Genomic DNA, 16435 nt, shown 5'->3' with positions numbered 1-16435 from the left:
GGAGACCTGGGTTTGATCCCTGGGTTGGGAAGATCCCCTGGAGAAGCGGATAGGCTACCCACTCCAGTATTCTGACCTGGAGAATTCCATGGGCTGTATAGTCCACGGGGTCGCAAAGAGTCAGACATGACTGAGTGACTTTCACTTTATGTGACCTCTTTTTCATCTTATTTACCTCTTCAAGGCTCTATCTCCAAATACAGTCACATTGTGAGTTGCTGTGGCTTAGGGCTGCAGTATATGAATGTGGGGGACACAGTTTGGTTCATAACACATATTAATAAGATTTCTCTTGAATTTTAGTATTACACATAAAAAGAAAACTGAAGCTAGAAAACCGTAATAATATATGAGCTTTTAAAAAGCATGGAAAAAAAGAGTTTGTGTCGAGAGGACTCTGTCATCTTTATTCTTCGGAAGCTTTGTCCACAGCCCCAAGTGCATCATCGTGGTGTGATAGTACGTTGACGAAGTATTTCTGTGAGAACTGAATGCCTTCTATGCTAGTTCTTATCTTTCCTACGAGGAATAAGTTTCTCGAGAAAAGATACCATGTTTCATATAAGTATGTATTACACCTCAAACCTACCACAGGGCCTAGGCACTCGATAAATATTAAGGAAGTGATAGTTGGATGGATGGACGGACGAAATAATTTGCAAGTCACTTGTACATTTAGAGCTGTGATTTAGATATTTTATACCTGAGATTATTGCTAATGAGAAATACTCTCGATTATGACAAGAGACACCTTAGAAATATTATTCTTTAGTGTACATAAAACTAGATCTTAAAATATGACTGCCAAACAGATTTAAGAAAGATTTTATTACATGGCGACCAGCCAAAACCATTGAGCAGAAAATAGAAAGGAAATAAAATTATACTGCCTTGAAATCCAGGTGGAGTTTTGCACATTCTTTCTCATTAAACATCTATCTTGTTTCCTATCTGAGTTTCAGAGGCAAAGGAAGAGCTATGAACATTTGACGTATACTTAGTTCCAAATAGACTGTAAATTCTCAGTAGTTGGGTGTGCAAGCCAGGAGGTGTGTTTATATTATTCACTTTCTGCACCATAGTTCTCTGAACATAAATTTCTCCTTCTTTAGGATTGTTTTACCCATCACCAAGAAATACCTATATCTTCAGCTTAACAAGAAAAATTTCAAATATCCAAGCAACAGTCCTAATTTTGCTTCCTGGTGATAACTGCCAACAACATTTGTAAAATAAGCCTGCTAACATTTAGGTATATTTAAATATGTGTGTATATTAAATCCATATAAATATGAAGGTAAGTCTATCTCAGATTCAGCAAGGCTCCAAAAGGATGTACATGCTGAAATGAACTACTATGCAGGGCTTCTTGAGAACTAGCTAAAGGGAAGGTTGATTACTAGTCGCCAACGACTGGACTTCCCCGGTGGCTCAGCGGTAAAGAATCCGCCTGCAGTGCAGGAGATGCCAGTTCGGTCCCGGGGGGTCAGGAAGGTCCCCTGGAGGAGGGCATGGCAACCCACTCAGTGTTCTTCCCCGGGAAGTCCCATGGGCAGAGGAGCCTGGAGGGCTACAGTCCGCGGGGTCGCACAGAGTCGGACCGACGTAGTGACTGAACAGCAGCCACGAGGGGTTCGGGGGGCGCGACGCCTTTGGAGGAGGCTGCGGTCTGTGTCCGCCCTCTCGGGAGAGTCTGCTCTGGCGTCATCGCGAGGGCAGGGCAGGGGGCTCATTTAGCGTTCTCGGCACTTTGTGAAAGGCGTCAGGCCGGGAGGACACACAGTGTTTTTCAGGGTCGAGAGAAGGGCCGTCCAGGAGTGAGGCGTTCAGCGGGCAGGACTGCAGGAAGGCAGCGGCTGAGCGGCGCAGCGATGGTCTCGGGAGCTAGAGGAGCCACGTGGAGGTCCTGCCCTCTGAGGATCTCCAGGAAGCACGTTTAAGGCCTGTGGCTCCGAGGGAGCATCCCTGCTGGCTCAGACAGTGAAAGCACCGCCTGCAACGCGGGAGTCCGGGGTTCGATCCTTGGGTCAGGAAGATTCTCTGGAGGAGGGCATGGCTCCTCACTCCAGGGTTCCTGCCTGGAGAATCCCATGGACGGAGGAGCCTGGCGGGCTACAGTCCACGGGGTCGCAAAGAGTCGGACAGGCTCCGAGGGCAGCTGTGCCGCGGCAGGGTAGCTCGGGCAACAGCAATCGTTCTGACCTTCCCCTCCTCTCCCACTTCCGCTACTTCCGTCCGCCCACCCTGGGAGGGAGCCAGGGTCAGCAAGCGAAGGCTTCTGGAGAGAAAGAAGTCATTTGTGCCCACCATCCTTAGCGGCTTCCAAGCTAAGCAATAGTGATCTAATGAAGTTTGCCCATTAAATTTGACTTTTAATAACTGAAGCTAAAACTAAAGTGATTGAAGAAGTATTTTTTCTAAAGTGATCATAAAGCACTAGATCTGGCCTGGCCTGGCCTGGCCTGATCTAAGATACTGGAGAGATCTAGATCCAGCTAAAAACCAGTTGGAAAGGAGAGCCTGGAGGGAATTAAAGTGATATATTTTTTATACACTGCAGAATTCTGTTCTTTCAACATTATGTATACAAATACCCACACACGAACCAAATATAACACACTATTAAATATACACAATGAATTACACTCACCATGAAGTCTGTACATATAAAAAGTGGGGCTGTATTTGACACACTGTTTTAGAGTTTTACAGCTTGCCTTCTTGGTGGTGCAGTGGTAAAGAATCAGCCTGCCAATGCAGGAGATGCAAGAAACGCAGGTTCGATCCCTGAGTGGGGAAGATCCCCTGGAGTAGGCAACCTATTCCAGTATTCTTGCCTGGAAAATACCATGGACAGAGGAGCTTGGTGGGCTACATACAGTCTATGGGGTCGCAGAGTCAGACATGACTGAGCATGTATATGTGCATTTTTCATTTATCTATATACCATGATCTGGAGAAGGCAATGGCACTCCACTCCAGTACTCTTGCCTGGAAAATCCCATGGAAGGAGGCGCCTGGAAGGCTGCAGTCCATGGGGTCACTGAGGGTCGGACACGACTGAGCGACTTCACTTTCACTTTTCACTTTCCTGCATTGGAGAAGGAAATGGCAACCCACTCCAGTGTTCTTGCCTGAGGAATCCCAGGGACGGGGGAGCCTGGTGGGCTGCCGTCTATGGGGTCGCACAGAGTCGGACACGACTGAGGTGACTTAGCAGCATATCATGATCAAGTATTTTTTTTCTGCAGCATTATTTGTAATTACTTCAAAAAACCCTTGATTAGTTACTCATTTCATTTGACTATTTCCCTCTTGCTGGCCATTTATATTTTGTTAAATTCATACATGTTTAAATTAGTGTTTGCTGAAGTTATATCCTTATAATGAATAAGTAGTGAGCATCTTTCTTTATTACTTAGAACAAGAGTGTAATAAGCATGGACTTGTGGTCACAGAGATGCACAGTTAAGAATAATTTAATGAAGTAAAGTTGATTTACAGTGTTTCAGGTTTATTGCCAAGTGAATCCATTTTATATATATTCTTTTTCAGATTCTTTCCCATTATAGGTTATTACAAGATACTGAGCATAGAGTTCTGTGCTGTACAGTCAGATTCTTGTTTATCAGTAGACTGCATCTGTTCATCTCAAGCTCCCAATTTCCCCTCCCTCCTTCCTCCTTTGGTAACCATAAGCTTGTTTTCTCTGCCTGTGAGTCTTTCTCTGTCTTGTAAATAAGTTCATTTGTATCATATTTTAGATTCCACATATCAGATCAGATCAGTCGCTCAGTCGTGTCCGACTCTTTGCCACCCCATGAATCGCAGCACGCCAGGCCTCCCTGTCAGTCACCAACTCCCAGAGTTCACCCAGACTCACGTCCATCGAGTCAGTGATGCCATCCAGCCATCTCATCCTCTGTCGTCCCCTTCTCCTCTTGCTCCCAATCCCTCCCTGCATCAGTCTTTTCCAATGAGTCAACTCTTCACATGAGGTGGCCAAAGTACTGGAGTTTCAGCTTTAGCATCATTCCTTCCAAAGAAATCCCAGGCCTGATCTCCTTCAGAATGGACTGGTTGGATCTCCTTGCAGTCCAAGGGACTCTCAAGAGTCTTCTCCAACACCACAGTTCAAAAGCATCAATTCTTCGGCGCTCAGCCTTCTTCACAGTCCAACTCTCACATCCATACATGACCACAGGAAAAACCATAGCCTTGACTAGACGAACATTTGTTGGCAAAGTAATGTCTCTGCTTTTGAATATTCTATCTAGGTTGGTCATAACTTTCCTTCCAAGGAGTAAGCGTCTTTTAATTTCATGGCTGCAGTCATCATCTGCAGTGATTTTGGAGCCCAGAAAAATAAAGTCTGACACTGTTTCCACTCTTTCCCCATCTATTTCCCATGAAGTGATGGGACTGGATGCCATGATCTTCGATTCCACATATAGATTATATGATATTTGTATCTGACTCCCGTCACTTGGTATAAATCCATGTTGCTGCAAATGGCATTATTTCCTTCCACCTTATGTCTGGGTAATGTACACATGTTGTATAATTGTATATATAAGCTGAATCTTTTTATCCATTCATCCATCGATGGACATTAAGGTTGCTTTCATATCTTAGCTATTGCAAACAGTGCTGCTATGAACACTGGGATGTATGTATCTTTTCAAATTAGAGTTTTTATCTTTTTCCAGGATATGCCCAGGAGTGGAATTGCTGGATTACATGGTAATTCTATTTTTATTATTTTAAGGAACCTCCATAGTGGTTGCATCAGTTTACATTCCCGCCAACAGTGTAGGAGGGTTCCCAGAGGGCGTGTATTTTAATAGTTATTAAGTACTTCCAAACCACCATTCAGAAATCTTTAAACAGTTTGTCCTTCCCACCAGTAGTAAATCATGTGCCATTCCCCACACTCTCTGCATTATTAACTTTTAATGCACAGTGTTATTAACTTGTTTTCCAAAATTAAAGTACAAAGCATGGCATAATGATTGCTGAAATTTGCGTATCTCTGATTACTATGGAGTTGCAAGTGTGACGTTTTTGCTAATTGATTTGCATGATGACATTTTCATTTTCTAATTTACTGGCCACAGCCTCCTGTCTTTTGGCCATTTTTTAAAAAGATAGTCTATTTATATATCTTTTTCTAATGATTCACAATTCTTTTGATATGTTAAAAATTCTAAACTGTCCCATATGTTGATATTATATTCCTCTGATAAACATTTACATCTGACCCTTGAACAACGAGGGGGGTAGGAACACTGACCCCCCTTGAAGTCAAACATTCTGTGTAACTTATAGTCAGCCTTCCCTGTGTGTGATTTCCCCATATGCTCAGTCCCACACGCAAGGATCCAACTCCCTGCGTCACCATGCAGCACTGTAGGATTTGCTGCTGAAAGAAGCCCGTGTATAAGTGGGTGTGTGCGGTTCAGACCTGAGCTGTTCAAGGATCAACTGTATATTTGAATGTCTTTCTTGTTGTATTAGCCATACAGACAGTTAATTTTCAGTTTTTCTCTAGTCAAACGAGTCATCATTACCCTGCATTTTTCTCTGTCTTTGGTATCAAAATTAGAAGGCTCTTTTTACATTTATACAATTATATTTATTAATATATTTAAATCTTATATCTAAATGTAATTAAAGCATTGCAACAAGGCCCTACTGTATAGCACAAGGAACTATATTCAATATCCTGAGATAAGCCAGAATGGAAAAGAATATTAAAAAGTATATATACGGATAACTGAATCATTTTGCTGTATGGCAGAAATTAACATTATAAACCAACTTCAATTTAAAAAAGAAAAGTAAAATTGATTTAATGAAATAAAGCAGCCTATTGAAAGAGTAAAAAATATATATGTAAAAAAAATTGCCAAACATGAACTAAGTATCAAAGATAATAGAACACGCGCACGAGTGTGCCCAGCTTGAGGACACCTGAGCTCTTTCTGCATTTTATTCTCTTTGTTCATATTATTTCTTTCTCTTTAACAAAATGTATAGTTGCAAGTACATTCTCCATCTATTTACCTTCCGTTTTTCTTCAGAACTAATCACTATTCTGTTTCAGGGCATTATTCATGTCCAAGTGTCTATTACTTATCCTAGATGTCAATAAGCAATCTACTTCCTTTCTGTAGGGCTTTAAATTTTTATTAAAAATTTTCTAATATGTCTATGTATTTTCAATATGCTTTTTTACTCAATATTGTGTTTTTGAAATTCACTAACATGGGAATTTTTTTCCCCTAACATTATAAACTTTAGACCTACCTATGCTGCTGGAGAAGGCAATGGCACCCACTCCAGCACTCTTGCCTGGAAACTCCCGTGGACAGAGGAGTCTGGTGGGCTGCAGTCCATGGTGTCGCTAAGAGTTGGACATGACTTAACTTTCACTTTTCATTTTCATGCATTGGAGAAAGAAATGGCAACCCACTCCAGTGTTCTTGCCTGGAGAATCCCAGGGACAGCAGAGCCTGGTGGGCTGCCGTCTATGGGGTCGCACAGAGTCGAACACGACTGACGCGACTTAGCAGCAGCAGCAGCAGCATGCTGTTGTTCATAGATCTAGTTCATTCATTTTAACTGCTGTCTAGTATACAGATGTGTGACTAAACCTTAGATCATCTCTTCTGTTAAAAATGAATATTTAGGTAATTCCAACTTTTTTATTTTTCAACTCCAACTAAAGTTAGGATGAATTTTCTAGCTCACGCTTTCTGGGAACATGAGTCAGAGCTTCCCTGAGTAAGAGCACAGGTAGAAGAGGAGTTGTTGAGTCACACAAGTGTGGCTTTTTCAGCTGTGTCCGACTCTTTGTGACCCCATGGATTAGAGCCCACCAGGCTCCTTTGGCTTCTGCCACCCGGGGAAGGAAGCTTCCCTGGAGGCCCAGATGGTAAAGAATCTGCCTGCAATGCAAGAGACCCGGGTTCGATCACTGGGTTGGGAAGGTCCCCTGGAGAAGGAAAGGCTACCCACTCCTATATTCATGCCTGGAGAATTCCATGGACATGGTAGCCTGGTGGGCTACAGTCCATGGGGTCGCAAAGAATTGGGCATGACCAAGCAACCAACACTTTCACAAGCGTGCTTTATTAAGCCTTGCCAGCTATTGCCAAATTATTCTCCAAAGTGATTGTATAATTTACAGAACGGTGTGTAAGAATTCATGCTAATCCAATTTTTTGCCAAAACCTAAGTAAAAGAGATTTAAATTTCACCACCAATGTGATGAATGGTGTCCCAGTGTTGCTCTGCTTTGCATTCTCCTGCTATTCCTTCAGTTGTGCAGCTCTTAATAGGTTGATTGGCTACTTGGAATCCTCTTCAGTGAAAAACATGACCATAGCCTGTGTCATTTTTCTACTGTTGTTTGAAATTTTTTTCATTAATGCAATTTTTAAATTTAAATGTTGCTCGGATAGTTCACAAAAATATACATTTTTTGGTAATGTTTTTAGAATATCTTTTCATGTATTAAATTTTCTAAGTTTAGTGTATTCAGCTTATAATTTATAATTCAATTCAATTTATAATTCTGCATTTTTGTATCTTATTCAAAAAATCCCTCCCTATCTTGATATCCTAAGAATATTCTCCCATATCTTCTTGAGAAATGTTCACAGTTTTGTTTTTCACATTTTGGTCTTTAACCCATCTGGAATATTTTATTTTTGTGCACAGTATAAGGGATCTATTTTCATCATTTTTCCTTATGGAATGCAAATCATCTTGGCCTCGTTTTATTGAATAGTCTATTCTTTTGCAACAGATTTGTGTCTGTCATACACCATACACATATGGTTTGTTTATCTATTTAGTGCTTTGTTTTTCTGTTTCTTTCCGAAACACTTCACTGCTTTAACGATCATACTAATAGCTTAGTAATGAGTCTTTGAGTATATAGGACAAATCCTCTTCTCTAGTTTTTCTTGTAGAACATTTTACCTTTTCTTGATTCTTCACTTCTTTCATGGATCTTAGGATCAATTTGTCCAGTCCTACAAATAGTCTATTTTTGAGACTGGAGGATAATTGCTTTACAATGCCGTGTTGGTTCCTGCTGTGCACAAACATGAATCAGCCATGAGTGTGCACACCACCTCCCTCTCGAGCCTCCCCCCATGCCTCCCCACTCCCATCTCACGGAGCCCAGGCTGGCTCCCTGCGTTGTGCAGAGGCTTCCCTCCCCGCTGGCCACTGCTTTACACGTAGCGGTGTGTGTATGCTGATGCTGCTCCCTCGATCCACCCTGCCTTCTCCTGCCACCCCTGTGTCTGCAGGTCTGTTGCCTACATTTCCATCTCTAGTCCTGCCCTGCAAATACATTCATCAGCAGCATTTTTCTAGATTCCATATATAGGTGTTGATATGCAGTATTTATTTTTCTCTTTCTGACTTACTTCACTCTGTATCACAGGCTCTAGCTCACCCACCTCAGTTCAACTCACTCAAATTTGTTCCTTTTTATGGCTGGGTAATATCCCATTGTATACACATACGACATCTTCTTTATCCATTCGTCTGTTGATGGACATCTAGGTTGTTTCCATGTCCTGCTTTTTCTAAATAGTGCTGCAGTGAACAATGAGGTACATGTGTCTCTCTGAATTTTGGTTTTCTTAGGGTATATGTCTGGTGGGAGAATTGCTGGATCATATGTATGATTTATTCCTAGTTTTTTAAGGAACCTCCATATTGTTATCCATAGTGGCTATGTTAATTTACATTTCCACCAACAGTAGAAGAGGGTTCCCCTTTCTCCACATCCTCTCCAGCATTTATTATTTGTAGACTTATTGATGATGGCCATTCTGACCGATGTGAGAGAATACCTCATTGTAGTTTTGATTTGCATTTCTCTAATACTGAGTGATGTTGAGCATCTTTTTATGTGTTTGTTGGGTATCTGTGTGTCTTCTTTGGAGAAATGTCTGTTTAGGTTACAAATAGTCTTGCTGGAAATTTTATTTGACTTGTAATGGGTTTGTCAATCAATTAAGAATATTTTTGATCTCCATGATAAGTCTCTATTTTATCTAGATCTTTCATTCTTCAATGAAATTATATAAATTTATTAAAGCACTTCTTGCTAGATACTGCATCAAACTGTTGATCCCTCTGTATTAATATTGTTTCCCATAAAATATTTAAACTCTCTTAATAGTCTTGATAGATGGTAGATTCTCTTGTTGTGTCTGGGTATACATCATGTAACCTATAAATAACAATATTATAAATATATACCTATTTCTTTACCTATGTCTAGACTAGGATGTCTAGGTTATCTTGGAAAAAAGTTAGGATAATGAGATCTTACCTTTTTCTCAAAAACAGAAGGAGATTTCTTCTAAAGTCTCACTATTACGTTTATTTTTTTGATGCCATTTTGGACTGATAGTTTCCTGAGTTAAAGAACAAGCTCCGTATTAGTCTATATTAAAAAATAGTTTTAATTGCTGGCCCTTTAATTTCAAATGCATTTCCAGTATCCTGCATTTGTGCTCTCCTCACAATTGCTGGTTTTGGCATCATATTTGTATGCAGGTGATTTCCTACATTTCCTTTATGTTTGTCTTTATAGGTAAGCTTTTCCATTCATAATTTTCCTTTTTTCTAGTAGTGGCCTTTTCTGCCTAGAGATGTTCCTTTAGCATTTGTTGAAAGCTGGTCTGGTGATGCTGAATTCTGTTAACTTTTGATTTTCTGTTGAGCTTTTGATTTCTGTCAAATTTCAATGAGAATCTCGCTGGGTAGAAGATTGCTGGCTGTAGGTTCTTCCCTTTCATCACTTGAAGTATATTGTGCCACTCCCTTCTGGCCTGCAGAATTTATGCTGAAAAAATCAACTGATAACCTTATGGGAGTGCCCTTGTATATTATTTGTTTCTTTTCCCTTGCTGCTTTTAATGTTTTTTTTTTAATTTTTGTCAGTTTGATTCCTGTGTGTTTGGGTGTGTTCATCCGTGGGTTTATTTATATCCAGCACCTGCAGGAGTTGAGTGACCATGTCCTTCCTCATGTTAGGGAAGTTTTTAGCTATTACCTTTTCAAATATTTTTTCAGGTCCTTTCTCTCTCTCTCTCCTCTCTCTCTCTTCTCCTTCTGGGACTCCTGTTATTGGAATGTTGGTATACTTTATGTTGTCCCAGAAGTATCTTAGACTGTCTTCATTTCTTTTGATTCTTTTTTTTAATTTTTTTTCTTTTAATTTTTATTTTTAAACTTTACATAATTGTATTAGTTTTGCCAACAGGTATACATGTGTTCCCCATCCTGAACCCTCCTCCCTCCTCCCTCCCCATACCATCCCTCTGGGTCCTCCCAGTGCTCTAGCCCCAAGCATCCAGTATCGTGCATCGAACCTGGACTGGCATCTCGTTTCATACATGATATTTTACATGTTTCAATGTCATTCTTCCAAATCTTCCCACCCTCTCCCTCTCCCACAGAGTCCATAAGACTGTTCTATACATCATTGTCTCTTTTGCTGTCTCGTACACAGGGTTATTGTTACCATCTTTCTAAATTCCATATATATGCATTAGTATACTGTATTGGTGTTTTTCCTTCTGGCTTACTTCACTCTGTGTAATAGGCTCCAGTTTCATCCACCTCATTAGACTGATTCAAATGTATTCTTTTGATTCTTTATTCTGTTCCACAGCAGTGATTTTCACTGTTCTGTCTTTCAGTTAACTTATCTGTTTTTCTGCCTCAGTTACTTTGCTACTGATTCCATCTAATGTATTTTTCATTTCAGTTACTGTATTTTTCATCTCTGTTCTTTATTTCTTCCAGTCCTTTGTTAAACATTTCTTGCCTCTTCTTGATCCTTGCCTCTATTTTCCAAGACTCAGGATCATCCTTACCATCATTACTCTGAATTCGTTTTCCAGTAGATTGCCAGTCTCCACTTCACTTAGTTTTTCTTCTGGGGTTTTATCTTGTTCCTTTATCTCAGACATACTCCTCTGCCATCTTATTTTGTCTTAACTTTCTGAGAGCATGTTTTCTATTCTACAGGCTGCCAAGTTGTAGTTCCTGCTTCCTCTATCTGCCTTCTGGTGGATGAGGCTGTCTAAGAGGCTTGTGCAGGCTTCCTGATGAGAGTTTCTGCCCACGGGCGGGTGGAGCTGGTCTTGTCCCTCAGTGGGCAGGGCCATGTTCAGGAAGACTTTACGTAGTCTGCATGCTGATGGCAGGGCTGTGTTCCTGCCCTGTCGGATGTTTGGTCTGAGGTGTCCTAGCACTGGAGCCTACAGGCTGTTGGATGGGCCTAGGTCTCGGCAAGGAAATACTGATCTCAGCAGGGCTCACACCAGAGTAATCACCAGAACTGCTGCTGCCAGAGTCTGTCCTGCAGTGAGCCGCAGCTGCGTGTTGCCTCCACAGGAGACCCTCTAATGCCGCCCTCGGCTCCTATGAGGTCCCTGCTTTTTTTCTTGGGTTCTGGTGTGCACAAGACCTTGTGCGCACCCTCCAAGAGTAGAGTTTCCATTTCTCCCAGTCCTATGGGATTCCTGCAATCACACCTTGCTGGTCTTCAAAGCCAGATCCTCTGGAGGCTCCTCCTCCATTTCCGAACCCCGATCTGGGAAGCCTGATGTGGGGCTCCAGACTGGGAGAACGTCTGTGGTGTAATTATTTTCCAGTCTGTGCATTGCCCTCCTGACATGTACAGGATTTGATTTTATCACGATTGTGCCCTTCTGACTGTCTCATCTGGCTTCTTCTTTGTCTCTGGATGTAGGGTCTCTTTCTGGTAGGTCCCAGCATGGTTTTTTGCTGCTCCTGCTCTTGATGGTTGTTTAGCAGTAAGTTGGGTTTTTGGAGGGCTCCCCTGATAGTGCAGTTGGTAAAGAGTCTGCCTGCAATGCAGGAGACCCCGGTTCGATTCCTGGGTTGGGAAATCCACTGAAGAAGAGAGAGGCTACCCACTCCAGTGTTCTTGGGCTTCCCTGGTGGCTCAGCTGGTAAAGAATCCACCTACAATGCAGGAGACTTGGATTCAATCCCTGGGTTGGACAGATCCTCTGGAGAAGGGCAAGGCCACCCACTCCAGTATTCTGGCCTGGAGAATTCCATGGACAGTCCATGGGATTGCAAAGAGTTGGACACGACTGAGCAACTTTCACTTCCACTTTTGTGGTTTTGGTGTTTTTGTAAGAAGAGGTGAGCGCACATCTTTCTACTCCATCGTCTTGCCAGCTAAATCCAGGAAATTTAAAAATTATCACCTTGGTTGGCCTTCAGTATGAAGAGAATAGGACAGAACCTATTCTTTGGAAATGGTGATCCCATTTCCAAAGTCAATAGTTTAATTGTCACTTCAGAATTTAAAGGAAATCCAAACAGGTTACTAGAAGGAGCACCCAAATGAAGGAGGATAGAGTAGAGCAATAGGAGATACATCAGCCTTATGTTGCTGTGCTTAGGTACACTTCATATTTTTAATTTTTCATAGGCTTTCCCGACATTCTTCAATGAAGCTGTTTTGGAATTTAAAACTGTCTGGGGCTTCTGCCTACCAGTTAAAGTGGTTACAATTGTTTAGGATGAGAGTTCTCTCAAAATTTGCCTCAATAAGTTAGAAGTTTTTCCACTTCAAAGGATCCATCATCTGGGTATTGACAAGTAGGACCTTAATAGCACTCTAATGAATCAGATGCCAAAGGCATCCCTGCAAGAGAAGGCAAAGGGTGCAGCCCTCACCAGATCCAGAGAGTTCACTCCCAGTGATGGTCTCGGAAAGAAAGGTTGTCAGTGAATGGGCAGAAGCAATGAAGACTAAGACAGAAAAGCCCCCTTAAGGATTTATTCCCTTATGACAAACTACCCCGACTCTGGGTTCCTTTCAGCTAAATGAATACCTAAGAGGGTTGTGCTGTGAGGTTGATGCTTGTGTGTTGTTTTATAGAGTACCTCATGGCATGGAATTTTGAGGTTGGTGAGTGACCTAGTGTGATCTACCGTGTTCTGTGACCACTCTGTCCTTTCATGGGTGCCTTTTTAAGGTGGCAAGTGCTCCAGTGACTGTTAAATCCTTCATCTGCGCCCACTGATGGTGTGACTGTGGCTTCCAGCATATCCCTTAGGAAAAACTTTGTACCTCATGCTATGCTAACCACAGCAAACTGGTATCTGACCCCCACAAACTCACCAGCCTGTGGGGTTGGCACAGACAACAGGCTTTTAAACCTGTGCATGCATCTTACCCTGTAGAATTTCCTTCTACAACAAATGACACAATAGATAGAGACAAGAAAAGTAAGAACCATTTCTGAGAAGTAAAAGAGCAACAGACCAAGAGTGCGCCACCAAATTCCCCAAGAGTTGCTTACTCTAGGAGCTAGCCCCACAAACCTTTTCTCCTGCCAACCTAAACTGAGAAAAGGGAAGAAGAACTCCTGCCATCTTGTTTTCAACGTACCCTGCAGGCAGAGGTCCTGGAGATGGATTTGATAAGAATTCTCACCTTCTGTTTTTGTCAGAGGTCCCAGGATCTTTTAACAGCAGCAGGCTTGGGGTAGGTGCTATCCAAGCAGTAAACTTGATCCCATCCTCATCACCAGCTGGGGAAAGAAAAAAATTTTCCTCTTCCATTCCAGGTTCTTCTGGCTGGCCTAAGGATTAAATGACATTAGACAAATTAATAGGAGGAAATAACACAAAAAATATAATAATATTTATACATGAGAGAGACAGAAAAACTTAGTAACCTGCATATTTTTTTTCTTTAGGAGAATCAAATATGATCTTTTACTTATTATTTTCTTAATTTTTTAAGCCAAATTGTTTAAGTGATTTTTTAGTTTTATAGTGTTTAAAACCTTTTCCTTTAATTTTTTTGAAGAACATTTAAAACAGGTTACTACTTAAGAAGTTTAAGTATTTAAAATAGTTCCTGCTATATAATAAATGCTCAATAAATAATAGCTGTTTTAAATACCTATTACCTATCTTATTTGTAACAATATAATTTAAAAATTAAATTATTTTAATTTTTTTCCTCTCCAAACACTCCTCCCATATTTTTGTTAGGAGTAAACTGATTATTTAGATTCTGGGTCATGCTATTAATTTTTTTCATAATACATTTTTAGAAAAGTTTTAGATTCACAGCAAAATCGATCATAGATTGTATAATGTTCACATAATTTTAGTTTTTCTAAATAATTATTTTAGAATAACCTTGATATGCAGATGACACCACCCTTAAGGCAGAAAGAGAAGTAGAACTAAAGAGCCTCTTGCTGAAAGTGAAAGACTTGGAGAGTGAAAAAGCTGGCTTACAGCTCAACACTCAGAAAACTAAGATCATGGCATCCAGTTCTATCACTTCATGGCAAATAGATGGGGAAACAGTGGAAACAGTGACAGACTTTTTTTCTTGGGCTCCCAAATCACTGCAGATGGTGACTGCAGCCATGAAATTAAAAGATGCTTGCTTCTTGGAAGAAAAGCTATGACCAACCTAGACAGCATATTAAAAAGCAGAGACATTACTTTGCCAACAAAGGTCTGTCTAGACAAAGCTATGGTTTCTCCAGTGTCATGTATGGATGTGAGAGTTGAACTACAAAGAAAGCTGAGCACCGAAGAATTGATGCTTTTGAACTCTGGTGTTGGAGAAGACTCTTGACAGTCCCTTGGACTGGAAGGAGATCCAACCAGTCCATCCTAAAGGAGATCAGTCTTGAATATTCATTGGAAAGACAGATGTTGAAGCTGAAACTCCAATACTTTGGCCACTTGATGTGAATAGCTGACTCATTTGAAAAGACGCTGATGCTGGGAAAGATTGAGGGCAAGAGGAGAAGGGGGTGACAGAGGATGAGATGGTTGGATGGCATCACCGACTCGATGGACATGAGTCTGGGTAAACTCCAGGAGTTGGTGATGGATGGGGAGGCCTGGCGTGCTGCAGTCCATGGGGTCACAGAGAGTGACCCGACCGAGTGACTGAACTGAGCTGTAATAATTATCTTAACGTTTCTATATTGATTTTTATAAGTGTCTTGGCAGTGGTTTAGTCGCTAAGTTGTGTTCAACGCTTGCAACCCCATGGCTATAGCCCGCCAGGCTCCTCTGTCCATGGAATTTTCCAGCCAAGAATACTGGAGTGGACTGCCATTTCCTTCTCCAATAAGTACCTTAAAATTATTTAAAATTAACTTTAGGTTTTATGAATTTTATTTGATCGATTATTGATCCTGAGTCTTTCCCCCTTTTTTATTCTCCTCTTTTTGAGTACATTCCAAATCCTGACTTTGGTATTCTGTAGCTTCCTTAATGAAAAGATATTTAAAACTTTGTCTCTGGTCCAAACTGCTAATAATTAACACTCTTCTTTACTTATAAATCAAATGGAAGGGGAAAAATGAAGAAATATACAAAGGAAGGTCTTTGCTATTTGAAGCTATGAAACTTGAATTACTCAAATGAACAATACAGCTAAATAGTATATGTTGATTTTCCTCTTCAAGTTTTCTCCTTAGCAGTATATTCAATTCAGTAGCAGACTTCTATACAAAATACACTAGTGTACATCCATATATGTCCATCCCTACTGTTATTCCCAAGTCATCATCATCTTTCATCCTGGTAATCAATCCAGACTATGCTTTACTGTTAACCTAATATTTTACCTCACTGAATGAATGATTTACCGATGAGGAGACCCTTTCTTCCTGAGTAGAGAAGTAGAGGGGATCTTGACATATTACGGATCTCTACAATGATAATAAGAATATCTCTATCCAAGGGTTAAAAAAGCCCTAATTTACCCGTCACCCAGGCAATGTCCATTTGCAGAGTAATTCCTGGAGTCCATGATGGCTGCTGGACATCCTAGCCCCCATAATTTTCCCAACTCAGGAGCCTCACAGCACTTGCCTTTAGCACTTACTACTACAGAGTAGCTCTGTAGTTCTGTTGCTACTGTTCAGTTGCTAGTCGTCTCTGACTCTCTGATCCCGTGGACTGCAGCATGCCAACCTCCTCTGGCCTCCACGATCTCTAGGAGTTTGCTCAAATTCATGTCCATGCATGTTCTATAGTTTAGACCTAGAATGTTTTAATATGGCTTTATGCTGATAATTTTATTACCTTTTGTTATTACTCCTTATTGTTAAAAGTTAATTTTTCTTTATCATCGCCTTATCCTTTTAAGCCAATATTTCCCTTGTGTTATATCCAACTTTAGATTGTCAGTCTGTTAAAACCTAGGATAATATATTTTATTCCTATGCTTTATGCATTAATCTGGAAATAAATGTTCAACAAGCATTCTAATTGATTTATTAATAGGGCTAAATTGGGACTCCTGGCAAAAATGATTCCTTTAAGGATACAAGTAATTATAATTTGAAGTACTTTAAATTATTTTGAA

At 40.8% G+C, this 16435-nt stretch overlaps 1 protein-coding gene across 14 annotated transcripts in view; it reads left to right on the top strand.

Annotated features, from left to right (window-relative positions):
- Window positions 1–16435, top strand: part of TMEM232 (transmembrane protein 232) — a 263478-nt gene that overhangs the window by 193083 nt on the left and 53960 nt on the right. Inside the window, exon 14 of one of the 14 annotated variants that reach the window (XM_070794124.1) lies at window positions 4710–4743. The exons of the other annotated variants lie outside the window; for them this stretch is intronic. Within the exon in view, the coding sequence (XP_070650225.1) occupies window positions 4710–4743 (34 nt within the window). The remainder of the gene's footprint in view (window positions 1–4709; window positions 4744–16435) is intronic. 14 annotated transcript variants of the gene reach the window in all.

The sequence above is a fragment of the Bos indicus genome, chromosome 7, assembly GCF_029378745.1.
Source record: "Bos indicus isolate NIAB-ARS_2022 breed Sahiwal x Tharparkar chromosome 7, NIAB-ARS_B.indTharparkar_mat_pri_1.0, whole genome shotgun sequence".
NCBI lineage: Eukaryota > Metazoa > Chordata > Mammalia > Artiodactyla > Bovidae > Bos > Bos indicus.
The sequence above is the reverse complement of the archived record's forward strand: the minus strand, read 5'-3'. Positions and strand labels throughout refer to the sequence as shown.